Source organism: Artemia franciscana, chromosome 11 (genome assembly GCF_032884065.1).
Source record: "Artemia franciscana chromosome 11, ASM3288406v1, whole genome shotgun sequence".
NCBI classification, from domain to species: domain Eukaryota; kingdom Metazoa; phylum Arthropoda; class Branchiopoda; order Anostraca; family Artemiidae; genus Artemia; species Artemia franciscana.
In genome coordinates this window covers 25,456,809-25,470,059 of record NC_088873.1, presented here as the reverse complement: position 1 = coordinate 25,470,059, position 13,251 = coordinate 25,456,809, and the positions used below count along the sequence as shown (strand labels likewise).

At 37.2% G+C, this 13,251-nt stretch overlaps 1 protein-coding gene across 6 annotated transcripts in view; it reads left to right on the top strand.

Annotated features, from left to right (window-relative positions):
- The window catches only part of LOC136033011 (peptidyl-prolyl cis-trans isomerase FKBP8-like), a 62,231-nt gene that overhangs the window by 29,046 nt on the left and 19,934 nt on the right, over positions 1-13,251 (top strand). For all 6 annotated transcript variants that reach the window (XM_065713547.1, XM_065713546.1, XM_065713550.1 and 3 more), the window contains 2 exons: positions 3,866-3,980; positions 9,673-9,840. In XM_065713547.1, the coding sequence (XP_065569619.1) occupies positions 3,866-3,980; positions 9,673-9,840 (283 nt within the window). The remainder of the gene's footprint in view (positions 1-3,865; positions 3,981-9,672; positions 9,841-13,251) is intronic.

Below are 13,251 nucleotides of genomic sequence, written 5' to 3'. Positions count from 1 at the left end.
ACAGTTTTCTATTCTTCCCATCCAGTTTCATCCTGATCTCACCGCTTTAAGTATTTTCTAAGATTTCCGGTCCCCCCCCCCCAACTGCCCCCCCCCCAATTACGCATGATCCGGTTGAGATTTAAAATAAGATATCGGAGTTACGAGGTCCTTCTAAATATGAAGTTTCATGAAGATCCGATCACTCCTTCGTAAGTTAAAAATACGTCATTTTTCTAATTTTTCAGAATTCCCCCCCCCCCGCAATTGAGCGGATCCGTTCCAATTATGTAAATTACGTATGCAAGACTTCTGCTTATTTTTCCAACCAAGTTTCATCCCAATCCCTCCAATCTAAGCGTTTCCCATCATTTTAGGTCACCCCACTCCAAACTTCCCCCAATGTCACCAGATCCGGTCAGGATTTAAAATAAGAGCTTTGAGACACGATATCCTTCTAAAAATCAAATTTCATGGAGATCCAATCACCCGTTCGTAAGTTAAAAATACCTCATTTTTCCTAATTTTTCAGAATTAACCCCCCCCCCCCCAACTACCCCAAAGAGAGCGGATCCGTTCTGGTTATGTCAATCATGTATCTAGGACTCGTTTTTTTTTCCACCAAGTTTCATCCCGATCCCTCCACTCTAAGTGTTTTCCAATTTTTAGGTTTCTCCCTCTCAACTCCCCCCCCCCCTAATGTCACCAGATCCGGTCGGATTTAAAATAAGAGCTCTGAGCCACGATATCCATCTAAATATCAAATTTCATTGAGATCCGATCACCCGTTCGTAAGTTAAAAAAACCTTTTTTTTCAGAAATACCCCCCCCCCAACTACCCAAAAGAGAGCGGATCCGTTCCGTTTATGTCAATCATCTATCTAGGACTTGTGTTTATTTTTCCCACCATGTTTCATCCCGATCCCTCCTCTCTAAGTGTTTTCCAAGTTTTAGGTTTCCCCCTCCCAACTCCCCGCCCCCATCACCAGATCCGGTCGGGATTTAAAATAAGAGCTCTAAGACACGATATCCTTCTAAACATCAAATTTCATTGAGATCCGATCACCCGTTCGTAAGTTGAAAATACCTCATTTTTCTAATTTTTAAGACTTACTCCCCCCCCCCCCCCCAACTACCCCAAAGAGAGCAAGTCAGTTCCAATTATGTCAATCATGTATCTGGGACTTGCGCTTATTTTGTCCATCAAGTTTCATCCCGATCCCTCTACTCTAAGTGTTTTCCAAGATTTTAGGTTTCCCCCCTCCAACTCCCCCCAATGTCATCAGACCCAGTCGGGATTTAAAACAAGAGCTCTGAGACACAATATCATTCCAAACATCAAATTTCATTAAGATCCAATCACTCACTCATAAGTTAAAAATACTTCATTTTTTCTATTTTTCCGAATTAACCGACCCCCCCCCCAGATGGTCAAATCGGGAAAACAACTATTTCTAATTTAATCTGATCCGGTCCCTGATACGCTTGCCAAATTTCATCGTCCTAGCTTACCTGGAAGTGCCTAAAGTAGAAAAACCGGGACTTTAGATTTTCCCCCTCCAACTCCCCCCAATGTCATCAGATCCGGTCGGGATTTAAAATAAGAGCTCTGAGACACAATATCATTCCAAACATCAAATTTCATTAAGATCCAATCACCCGCTGATAAGTTAAAAATACTTCATTTTTTCTATTTTTTGCGAATTAACCGGGCCCCCACTCCCCCCCCCCAGATGGTCAAATCGGGAAAACGACTATTTCTAATTTAATCTGGTCCGGTCCCTGATACGCTTGCCAAATTTCATCGTCCTAGCTTACCTGGAAGTGCCTAAAGTAGCAAAACCAGGACCGACAGACCGACAGAATTGGCGACTGCTATATGTCACTTGGTTAATACCAAGTGCCATAAAAAAGGTAAAAAACTAAAAACTAAACAAAAGACCAATTCAAAAACGAATGTATATACAGACCGGGACACCGGGACACAAATGACGACCGGGACACCGGGACACAAGGAATAAAAATGACGCCGGGAACACTCAAAGAGAAATCACAGACTGGGACACCGGGACACAAATGACGACCGGGACACAGGGAATATAAATGACGACCGGGACACAGGGACACAACTACAATGGGGACGCCGGGGGGCACAGGGGGACATATAAATGACGACGGCAACAAAGGGAATGGTCGATTAGCAATCACCATCAACAAAGCTCAAGGGCAATCATTAGAATCATGAGGTATAGATCTGAATACGGATTGTTTTCCCATGGACCATTATATATTGCATGTTCAAGAGTCGGTAAACCTGACAGTCTATTTATATGCACAGACAATGGGACTGCAAAGAATGTTGTATATTCGCAAGTTTTACGTACTTAAAAACATATATATATATATATATATATATATATATATATATATATATATATATATATATATATATATAAATATATATATATATATATATATATATATATATATATATATATATATATATATAAAAATAAAATAAGAGGTACCTGTCATCAAGGGTAAATAATATATTCTGTTAATTTATCTCTAAACGAGATAGGATGTTCAGATTTTTAAATTTATTATTGAATTTTAGTTTATTTTCTGTTTATTATTGACTGATAAAAAGAAGCTATTACAAATTTTTAAACTAATTCTATTTTCCTGGAATTAATAACAATCAATTAAAATTAATTAAGTTATGAATGTGTCTACTACTTAATTAATTAATAACTAATTAAAATTATTTATGGTGTTCAGAATAACATTATTTTTTTTTTTTACCAACAAACATGCTTGTTCTTCTTCCTCGAAGACCTTCTCCCTCGAGGAGTGGCGAGCCTTCTTGTAAAAAATAAATAATACATGGGGTACACAATGATCCCTTACTAAGTCAACGCTACTTCGCTCATTATTAACTTTTTGGTATGGCTTCAGCCATTTTATTTATGTTTTTTTTTTTAATACGGATGGATAAATACAATTTGGAGCTCGAAGTCTGTTTAAGACTCAAACTGACAATTTTCAAGTCAAACATCGTTGATCTTGCCAACATTCATCAATCACATCCTTTTCTTTTTTTTTGGGGGGGGGGGGTTACGGTTTTGTAAAAAAAAAATAATCGAAGAGACGCTAGCGATTTTTCGTTTACTAAACATCATTCAACATTAAAACTCAAAATAAACAAAAACTGTACTTTATCTTAAGAGGGTGTTGCCCCGTAGCCCCCTTTGAAAATATATATAAATATCCACATTGAAATGTGGATATTTCTCTATTCTTATAGTCCTTTTTAAATGTCTCCTTCTTTCCCAGGGGAGCGTCCCCTATTCCTTCTCCCCTCCCCCTCCTTGCGTCCAGAATTTGAGATGATTAACTCTATTACGTATGCTAAGGTAGTCCATATAATTTTTTCATCATATGTGTAAAAAGGAGCAGGAAAAGAACCGCGTATGTACAAGACTTATTTGAGTGTTTTGTTCCTCAGTTTTTTTCTTTTAAATATTTATTTCCACAGTTACTGTTTTTGGTATAGTTTACGGTAATCTATCAAATAGCAAAGGATTTTTACACCAAAGACAACAGTCGTCTGACTGCACGCGCGTCTTGTGTATCTGTTATGTCTTAGTGCTCTGCGTCTTAGTCGTTTCTATTCACCAAAAAAATTTGGTGTGTAAAACCCCATTAAATGAGAGCTTATTAATTGGAAGTTGAGGCTGGAATTCCAGTCCTATCTGGCTGGGATTAGAACGTCTCTTATGTTTTTATCTTATATGTTGTGGATTTTTAATTTAGGAAACTTTGGCTTTAAAGGATTAGGTCTGCCTGAATTTCCTGTTGAATTGTTTTTCTTTCTGTTGCTTAGGAACAAGAAAAGGGAGCGAGGAAATTGGTGGTATGCCAGAAGTGAATACTCGAAGGCCATCATATGCTACCGAAGAGCATTAGATTTTCTGGACTCCGAAAATGAAGGCGTTTCAGTAAGTAGCTAGATAGTACAACTTGGAACGTTGTTATGTTTATGTATTTCGATGGCTAAAATTTTGAGCTATCAACTGTAGCATGTACATACCACTCGAGTGGTATGTACATCAACTATACATACCACTCGAGACCTTTTTTATGCTCTTTTAAAATATAACCGTCATTATAGTCAGAAATTAAATGGACCGTTAAGATGATACATTATTCTCTTATTTTCTGCAATTTAGCGTGAGTGATTTTCTTTTACTCTAGGTTTTGAGCATAATATGATAATCTTAAATACATACTTATTGAATGCATGATAGATTAAATGGTACTCATGTATTATACCGCCGTTACCCTTTTTGCCCGGCATCTTCGCCATTTAAAAATATGGTGAACTTTGCTTTTAAAAATTAAATATTAATCTAAAAATTAAGTACTTTTCTTTTTTCCTTGATAATTTTGTTATGCATATAACCTTTTATCTTCAAATGTATTCCACTCCTCCTCTTCTACATACTATTGCTATTCTGGTGCCCTCCACCCTGCAATATTTTGACGGGCGTCCATGCTTTATTAAGTGGTTCAACTGCAGTTTAAGATCTTTTTATACGGTCTAGGAAAGTTGTTAAGTAAGTGAATGAAATTTTACGGAATAGATATTCTGCTAAAATTAGGGCAATCTAAATTTGTTTAAATACCTAGGCTTACCTTCACAACTTCTAATGCTTGGGCAACTATTAACCCTCTATGAAGGCTAATCCTGAGATAATTAAATAAAAAAAAAAACTAGTTTTTTTAACTGAAAGTAAGGAGCGACATTAAAACTTGAAACGAACAGAAATTACTCCGTATATGAAATGGGTTGTTCCCTCCGCAATCCCTCGCTCTTTATGCTAAAGTTTTTAATTGTTTAAAAAAGTAGAATTGTGGCAAAGAGTCAACTAACCTAGCGTTAGTTATAAGCATGATAAAAGCTTCAGAGCGAAGGAATATCATCATTAAGCTCTGTATTAGAAAATATCAAACCTAGTGGTTGTAATGGTTCCAAAGCTTTGGTGATATTGACACATAGTACCAAACGAGGACAAGATTTCAGACTTGTAGACAAGCAGTTTAAGTTTCTAAATTTTGATGAAGAGACTTAGCTTTGGACACAGTGTTTTACCTGAACCAACATTAATCCAATCACTTACAGTTTTTCACTTGGAACTAAAATTACCGACTCAAATCAGCCTAGGGAGTTCTGAAATCTCAAGACGAAAATAGTCCAGCATCTAGAATCGTCAGCTCATTAGCAAAGTTTTCTAGATGGCGCTGCTAAAAAGTCCAAAGTGGATCAACCTTTGTGTAGCAACAATAGAACGGGGTTGATCTGTAGTCTGAATGCTTATCGACAGCTTAAAGGGGTCATGGTTTCCAGCTTCAATACAAAGGCAATATAACTTTGATAGTTTGAAAGGCCTTCCTATAGGTGAAATGAACCACAGTTGCATGTTTGTCGTAAATCTTCCTCCAATTGTTGCCAAAATTATTGACTCCTAACTGCAAAGATACCTTAGTACAAATCTAACCGTTACTAAATAACCACCACCATAAACTATTATTACCGACAAAATGACACCTAATAGGTGAACTTTCCAGATTGTTGGCATTGCTTCTTTTTTTACTGGACGCCCTGATTCTGTCGTTGTGGACTTGCAAGTCGTTAGTGGGTGTTGAGGATTATACATCACACACGCTCTGCTTGAAGTTTTGAAGTGTCACTCTCTGACGGTAGAAGATATCAAGCAGCAGCTTCTAGGTGGTGCAATAGATGGACCCTATTTTATGGAACATATGTGCCCACTCATCTATTGACGCTTATTGGTCTCTGTGATTCTCCCTGGTATAAATTTAACTGGGATCTAGCACATCACGTTGAATTGGCTGAAGGAGATCCCCGAAACTCGTCAGAGTTGTTTTCAGGTCTTTTTGATTTTGTATCCACCGCTAACAAAAAAGTAAAAGTTTAGGGTATAGAAAAAGTTTTGAAGCAATGATAACCCTTGCCGAGATACAAGGTGTCCATTTCAAGAACCAATCGTGCTTTTCCTCCGCTAGGTTTGCCACATACTCAGCACGAATTATCAAAACTTTCAAGGACAACTATCCGCTGGTGTTGTCCTTACTCAGCGGCAATCAAGATGATTATTTGAATGAGATCTCACATGCCTATTTCGTACTTAGTTTAGATGGGATTATTGATATCTATCCTTTCCTTTTCACTCTAAAAAGTGGAGGTCCTACCATGGAAAATTACGAATATACCGAACACATACCTCGCCAAAATAATGTTGCAACTGTCAACAGATGATCCAGTTGATTCTCAGCTACTTCCTTGCTTCCCGAAAGTGGCGTCTTCCTTAGTGACAGATTTTTTATATGATGAGGTTCCCGTAGTTTTAACCAGAAACCCTTGTGTCACGAGGGACATGTTCGGAGATTGATAACGATGTGTTTTCTGAGTTGGCAGATTCTGCAGGAATGACTAGAGAGGCGGTAGCTGCAACTTCCCTGAAAATTTGTAGCTTCCTAGACAAACTATTGAATGACCTCAATTCACCTTTTTCGTTGCCACTAATAGGTACAACCCAGTTGACAAATGAACTTTCATTACGGGCACATATTTGATATCAGTTCGGTTAAATTGACGATCGGGAAATCTGGTCAACTTGGACACTTGGTTGGTCTTGCAAATTCAAAGGGTTTCATAATTTGCCACGAATTGCAGTTCTGGACCAGCACAAAACATGGCTAGATTGTGCTTCTAGCGTAAATCCAGATCCTAAGCATTCCTCTCATAGTTTCTACAAACGTTTCACTTATTTTTGAACAGCCAGCACTGTATGATGTTATTCCCGAATTTCTTCACCTCTTATTATTCTGTATGTGCAAGACGTCATGCGAATCTGTTGTCGAGAGTATGGGCAGTATTGTGGACGCATATACTTATGGCCATAGTGTTAGTTCTGAAACTCTTCGCAGTGAGGTAGTTATCCAGTGGCAGGGCCCCCCTATTAATGAAAGATGTAAACCATTCACTGAAGCGGCCTTGGGGGTTCTCTTCGGTGCACAGAAGACGTGGCATTTCTTCCCCACAACCGATCGTGCTGAAAAACCGAAATTTTATTCCATTACTCAAGTAGTTGACTGAATTGGCTCCGAAAAGGCCGTGTTCCACTTGATTTGTCAATACCGTTATTTCCAATATTCTCATTAAAACTATTATGCAATCTTGATCCTTAATTATATTGGTTTTAATCCTGATATTGGTAGTCCTAAAGATTAGTATCAAATTCAATATTACGTAGGAATGACTTTAGCACGCATTGACAGAAGTAACGTACTATTTCGCTTTGTGAGTGAGCTCTGACGCTGCTGGTTTTCAAAACTTGCTCAAACTAAAAGCTCATTGAGTTTTAATGTCGCTATGTGAAAATTTACTTTTAAATCGTTGTTATCCTTTGTCCTTGTGAACAAGTTTTATTCTTGCTCCACTTCTCTTCAACTGAAAGTAAATATTTGTCCAAGTCTAAAAATTTGTCAAAAGAAATGGTACATATAAAATTATGGAGTATGATATTTTGGTCAGTATATGGCTTCCCATAGAATTAGTTAACATTGTTAATTGTGATTGAGAAAGATATTGATGTTTCTAAATGCAAGCTATACTAAGTTACATTTGTTACTTTTCTGCAATTTTTACGTGTAAAAACACTTTGCTCAAAGCCAAGCTGTCAAAATACAAGTTGCATGCTGCTAAAGTGACGTCACCTTTTGGAATTCAGCTACTGGCAGCTTTGAAACATTTACACACCTGGGTGCCTTGATTAGTGATGAAGAATTGTTGATTAAGAGAGTTGATTAAAGCATCTAGAATAGGATGTGTTAAGCCTTGATATATTTGTAGAAAATGAATAGAAAGGAATAAAAAAAATTTGACAATTTGGAAGTGAAGAAATATTTATATTGTGAGGGTGAGTTAGAGACAGAACTAAAAACACTGGGAAAAAAGCAAGTTCTCTGGTGCTGATAGCGTGGTAAATGAGTTTTTGAAATATGGTTATTGCGAAGTAATGGATAAATAGCTGAAGATTACGAATAGGAATTTTGAAAGAAAAAAAGTACATAGTGATTTTAGGAAAACTTTAAATAAACCCTTTATCAAAAAGGGATAAGAGTGAGTAAGGTAATTATAGACGCATGATTTAACTAAGAAGCCACTTGTTTTGCACGATCATACTTGTTACACTAAGCGATACAGTAGATAATGTTTAAAAAAAGAACAGTGTGGTTTTAGAAACAAGAGTGAATGTGTTGACCAACTTTTCGCTCTTACGTCAATAGCTCAGAAGCGTCTGAATCACCAGACTCCTTTAGTCCTCAGTTTTATAAATTATGAAGATGCATTAAATTCCGCTGATGTAATAGCTTCAGGTCCTGTCTTCGTATGACATACCAGATAAGTTTTTAACTTTGTTATATCCAAGATTCGTGTTGCTGTGATTAAGCTAGGAATCGAAGCTAATAGTTGGTTCGATATGGAATCGGGAGTTGGTGGTGTCTCCGTCCCTGCTTAGAAGGCATATTTTGTTTCACTTTGTACTAAAGAGCACAACAAAGGGTATGAGAGAACATGGTGTTAAATCGGAAGATAAAGCTCTCATACGCAATGGATTTCAGTTCTCTAGATAGAAATTATTGAGAAATGAATTTCACTAGGTTTTTAGAGTTCAGGGTGAAAGAAATGTTAGAAAATTAATGTTAAGTTTAACAAGCGGCTTGTATAAATAAGGGCGATGACGTGATGTTCGGTAACGAGAAAATGGATCAAGTGCATAGCATTACTTATCTGGTTGGCATTATCAGAAAAGAGGGTGGATGCACTGAAGACGCAAAAAGCAGATTAGGCGTGGAACTGGGTACTTTTTTGCAGTAGAAAAAACTTTGGAAGAATAGGAAGATAAGTCTGCATATTAGAATCAGAATATTTTAGCCATGGAAGTGACAGGGGTCAACCATGGCTCTAAAAAGTGGGTGCTAAAAATAAGGCTGAAGAAGATTTGTTAAATATTTTCCAGAGAAATCATCGAAGAATACTCTTTAATATTCGTTTGACTGACCTTATGCTAATCAATAAGCCATTTGAGAAATGTATTTTGATCCCGCTTTCTTGGGCTACTGTGAAAGAAACGTTATGGTGGCTACTCCATGTTTGCGGATGAAGGATGACAAATTGCCAAAAATTATGCTTTTTGGCAATCCATCAGGAACCAAGAAAAATTAGGTCATTTCCAAACAGGGTGGGAGGAGGTCTTGACTTAAGATTTAAATGGAATTACAACTTCATGGGATGGGTAAAGAGGGAAACTTATAATATATTAGGGGGAAGGAGGAGCGTGTGTAGCTGTATTGGCCGCAGGTCACTTTTTCTTCTAGTGAATTTTTAGTAGTAGTATTAGTTGTTGTATTTAAATACGTGTGTCGCTGTAGGTATGCGTGTTCTTGTACATTTGATATGTATGCTCAGTTTCGAGAAGTAAGCGGGCAGTAGCTTAAGCTCATTAAAGCTAATCTCTTATTACAAGAAAAAGAACAAATCGCCTGCTTAATAATGAATATAAGTGTTAAGGTCACATGTTCTAATCGAAATCACATTTGCAGGAGCCACCCGAAAAACTACAAGAGATACTTGAAGACCGGTTGAAAGTCTACAATAATATGGCAGCTGCCCAGATCAAGTCAGAAGCCCTAGATGCCGCCATTAAGTCATTGGATGTCGTTCTCAAGTGCCAGCCAAACAACGTTAAGGCTTTATATAGAAAAGGGAAAGTAAGCATCTGAAGTCTGGTGTTCTATTGCTACTATCTAAACTTTCAAACCCCTATGTGGACTCCCCTGCCAAGTCAAGCTTGTTTTTTACAACATTCCGAATCTGTGGTCCTTCCGTTAATAAAAAATAGTATTTGAGGAAGGAGAAAAAGGAGCTGATTTTGCTCCTTGCTCCTTGCTGATTTGCTCCTTTTGATTTTGCTGATTTGATTATGGCCATAAACTGTACTGAGTCATCTACAAATTACCACACTTGGTCTATGCTCAACAAAAAGAAAATTTACAAAAGAAAAAAGGACTAGATTTCACCTTTTTAATTGAATATCCTCCTTCCAGAAGTGTGTAGTATATTATTTTCTTTGGTAAAGGGAGGGGGGTGGGGCTGCTCATTATATGTTATTAATAATTTTCAATGCATCTTCCCCATAAAGAAGTCATAGCTACGACTCAATGAAATACAAGTAATACTGAGGTGTAAAAGACGGTCAACAGCATGTTGGGAACTTAAATACCTGTGAACATGCCTTGTGAGCATACCTGCACTGAGTGTGTGGATGATAGAACGAAATTCCTGCACTTTAAGATAGTTTTTAAGATCCTCCTCTCTAGTCTTCTTAGTACAAATTGTTATTATTATTGGATATAAAATGATACTCGCTCGAATAATACCATCTTCCCTTCCCCTCATCTAACGGCAATATCTCTGTGCATATATGATTTTGATCATGTAGTAATCTTCTGTCCAAATCCTACGCGATTGTGAAGTTTACGTGCCTAAACTAGGTGCATATGTAGGCCCCTATACCTAAAATCGCATGATTTTTATGGTGTTGTCGCTTATGCTCTCTTTAAACAGTGAAACTATGTTTTATGGTTATCTTTACCTGTTTTTGACTTGGCTGAATAAACCCGTCACATCCTAAATAGCATAATCTATGTAGCGATGTTTTACTATAATCTACATGATTGTTCCGTTTTGACGAATTTGTGTCGTACTGCTTATATTTGGACGTCCCTGACACAAACTCCTGCGTTTTCTCCTTAGTAACGAACTCAAAATTTTAGTTATTTTTCAATTAGCTAAAACAGTTTTCGTTTTTTAAATGTAAATAAGTGTTGAGATAGTTAGAGTTATGAATCAGAGTAGTTTTCAGACTGAAGAACTGCTAGATTAAAAAAAAATTAGGTAATAGCAAAGATAAAGTAAAAGTGTTCCCGCAAAACTCAACCCACGCATATTTCAATGTAGCACAATACCATTTATTTTTATCCCTTTTTTCTCTCATGCATTTTTGAGTCAATGAATCACGTTGTGATTTAGCTTCCTTACTTTTTATCCATTCCATAAAATATATTATATATACTTTTGCAACACAAAACCGTTCAAAAAAAAGAACTAAACTCTCTATTCCCATTTGCAACAAAATAGGTATCAAAATCCCTTAGAAAAAAACACATTTTTTTTATATGAGGAAAAACACATGTCGGAAAAACATGTTCCTGTCTATATCCTATCCTTCCAACGAATTTTTACATTCCTTATTCCCTAGTTTCATGTTTCGTATTCTTAATTAATGAGTCTCGAGAATTTCTAGCAAAACTAGTTCACAACATCTTAAATTTATCCGTCAAAATATCAGTAAGATAGTTTTCTTGAATGCCGTAACGCTCTTTGTCACTATTTGCGTATTATTGAAATCATTGAAATTGTTATGGCCTCCTGGAAATTGTTATCGTCATATATTCATGTCTGCAAATATTATAGTACGCTGGGGACGCGGCCCTTCCTAGCTGCCTCCCCGTAGTAGCATAATATTTGTAGGCATGAATATATAATGAGTCGGAGGTAATAGGCTTGGGACTGTCTGTGCAGGATTTCGACTCTTGTTGATAGAAGAGCATCGCCAAGTGCTGAAAACCATGTTGTGACCAAGATGGGCCCAGGATTGCACAAAGCCTCCAACTTACTGGAGGTCCCAGGGACTTCTTGCTGTCCGGTTCTAAGCCGGCTTAAGCGCTTCGGTGTAGACTTGAGAAGATATGTTGGTCCCCATCCTGCACTGGTATCCGGGATCACTGCTTTTCTTGAGGCCAAAATAATTTCAAAGATTTAAAGAACATGAAAATTGGAACTTGGAATGTTACGACGTTAAAAAATGACTATCGCATCGACATTTTGACTGACGAATTCAGACGGTTTGAACTGGATTTATTAGGAGTTTCAGAAACTCATATCCCAGGGGTAGGAAGCATGAAATTAGGTGACATAGAATTTGTTTACTCAGGAAGGAAGGATGGGGTACATAGACAGGGAGTAGGGCTCATGATGAATAAGGAAGCTGCTAAGTCTTGTTTAGGCTGGGAAGGTATTAATAATAGAATACTAATTGCTCATTTTATGACTAAAAAGTTTAGGGTATCAGTTATAGTAGTATATCCCCCCATTGAACCAACTGATGGAGATACTAGTGACTCAGATGAATTTTACTTACAGTTACAGGAGCAAATAGACAGGGTACCAGGTAGAAATATGGTGTTTTTGCTAGGAGATTTTAATGCCCAGGTTGGTAGAAATAGGGATAGATGGTATCCTAGCCTAGGTAATTTTGGTGTAGGAAAAGAAAACAGTAATGGCTATAGGCTTTTGCAATTTTGTAGGTATAACAACCTAGTTATAACCAATACGGTGTTTGGTCACAAAATGGCCCATAAGTTGACATGGTATTCACGTGATGGTAAGACAGCAAACCTTATTGATTATGTTATTGTAAACAGAAGACTAGCAGGATCAATACAAGATACTAGGGTGTATAGGAGTGCCGTTATTGATGTTAAAAGTAAAGATCACCATCTAGTAGTGTCTAAGGTTAATTTAAAGCTGAAATTTCGGAAGAGTAACTCCCTCCCGGAAAGTTATGATGTTGGTAGACTTCAGGATGAAAATTTAAGAAAAAAATTCCAGGAACAGCTGAGTACTAAACTTGAGGGTTTAAAATTTGACAATGTGGAAGATGGATGGAATAATTTCAGAAAAGCAATTTGTGAAGTTGCTGATGGTGTCCTAGGGAAGAGTGCTAAGACAGCAACTAGGAATATTAGTGAAAAAGCTTTAGGTTTAATAGAGAGTAGAAGGGGTTTGTATAAGAATTATCTGAGCGATAGGTCGTATGAAAACAAAAGGAATGTAAAGAAAGTGGAGAAAGCATTAAAATATGAACTAAGGAGATGTGAAATGGAGGCGATGGATAAAATTGCTGAGGATCTGGAAGATGCGGCTAGACGGCATAATAGTAAAATATTATACTGGCATGTTAATAAATTGAAAGGGAGTAGCCGATCCGGACTAGTCCCAGTTAAAGATAGAAATGGGGTCACAATTAGTGATAAGGAAAAAGTTAAAGAAAGATGGGT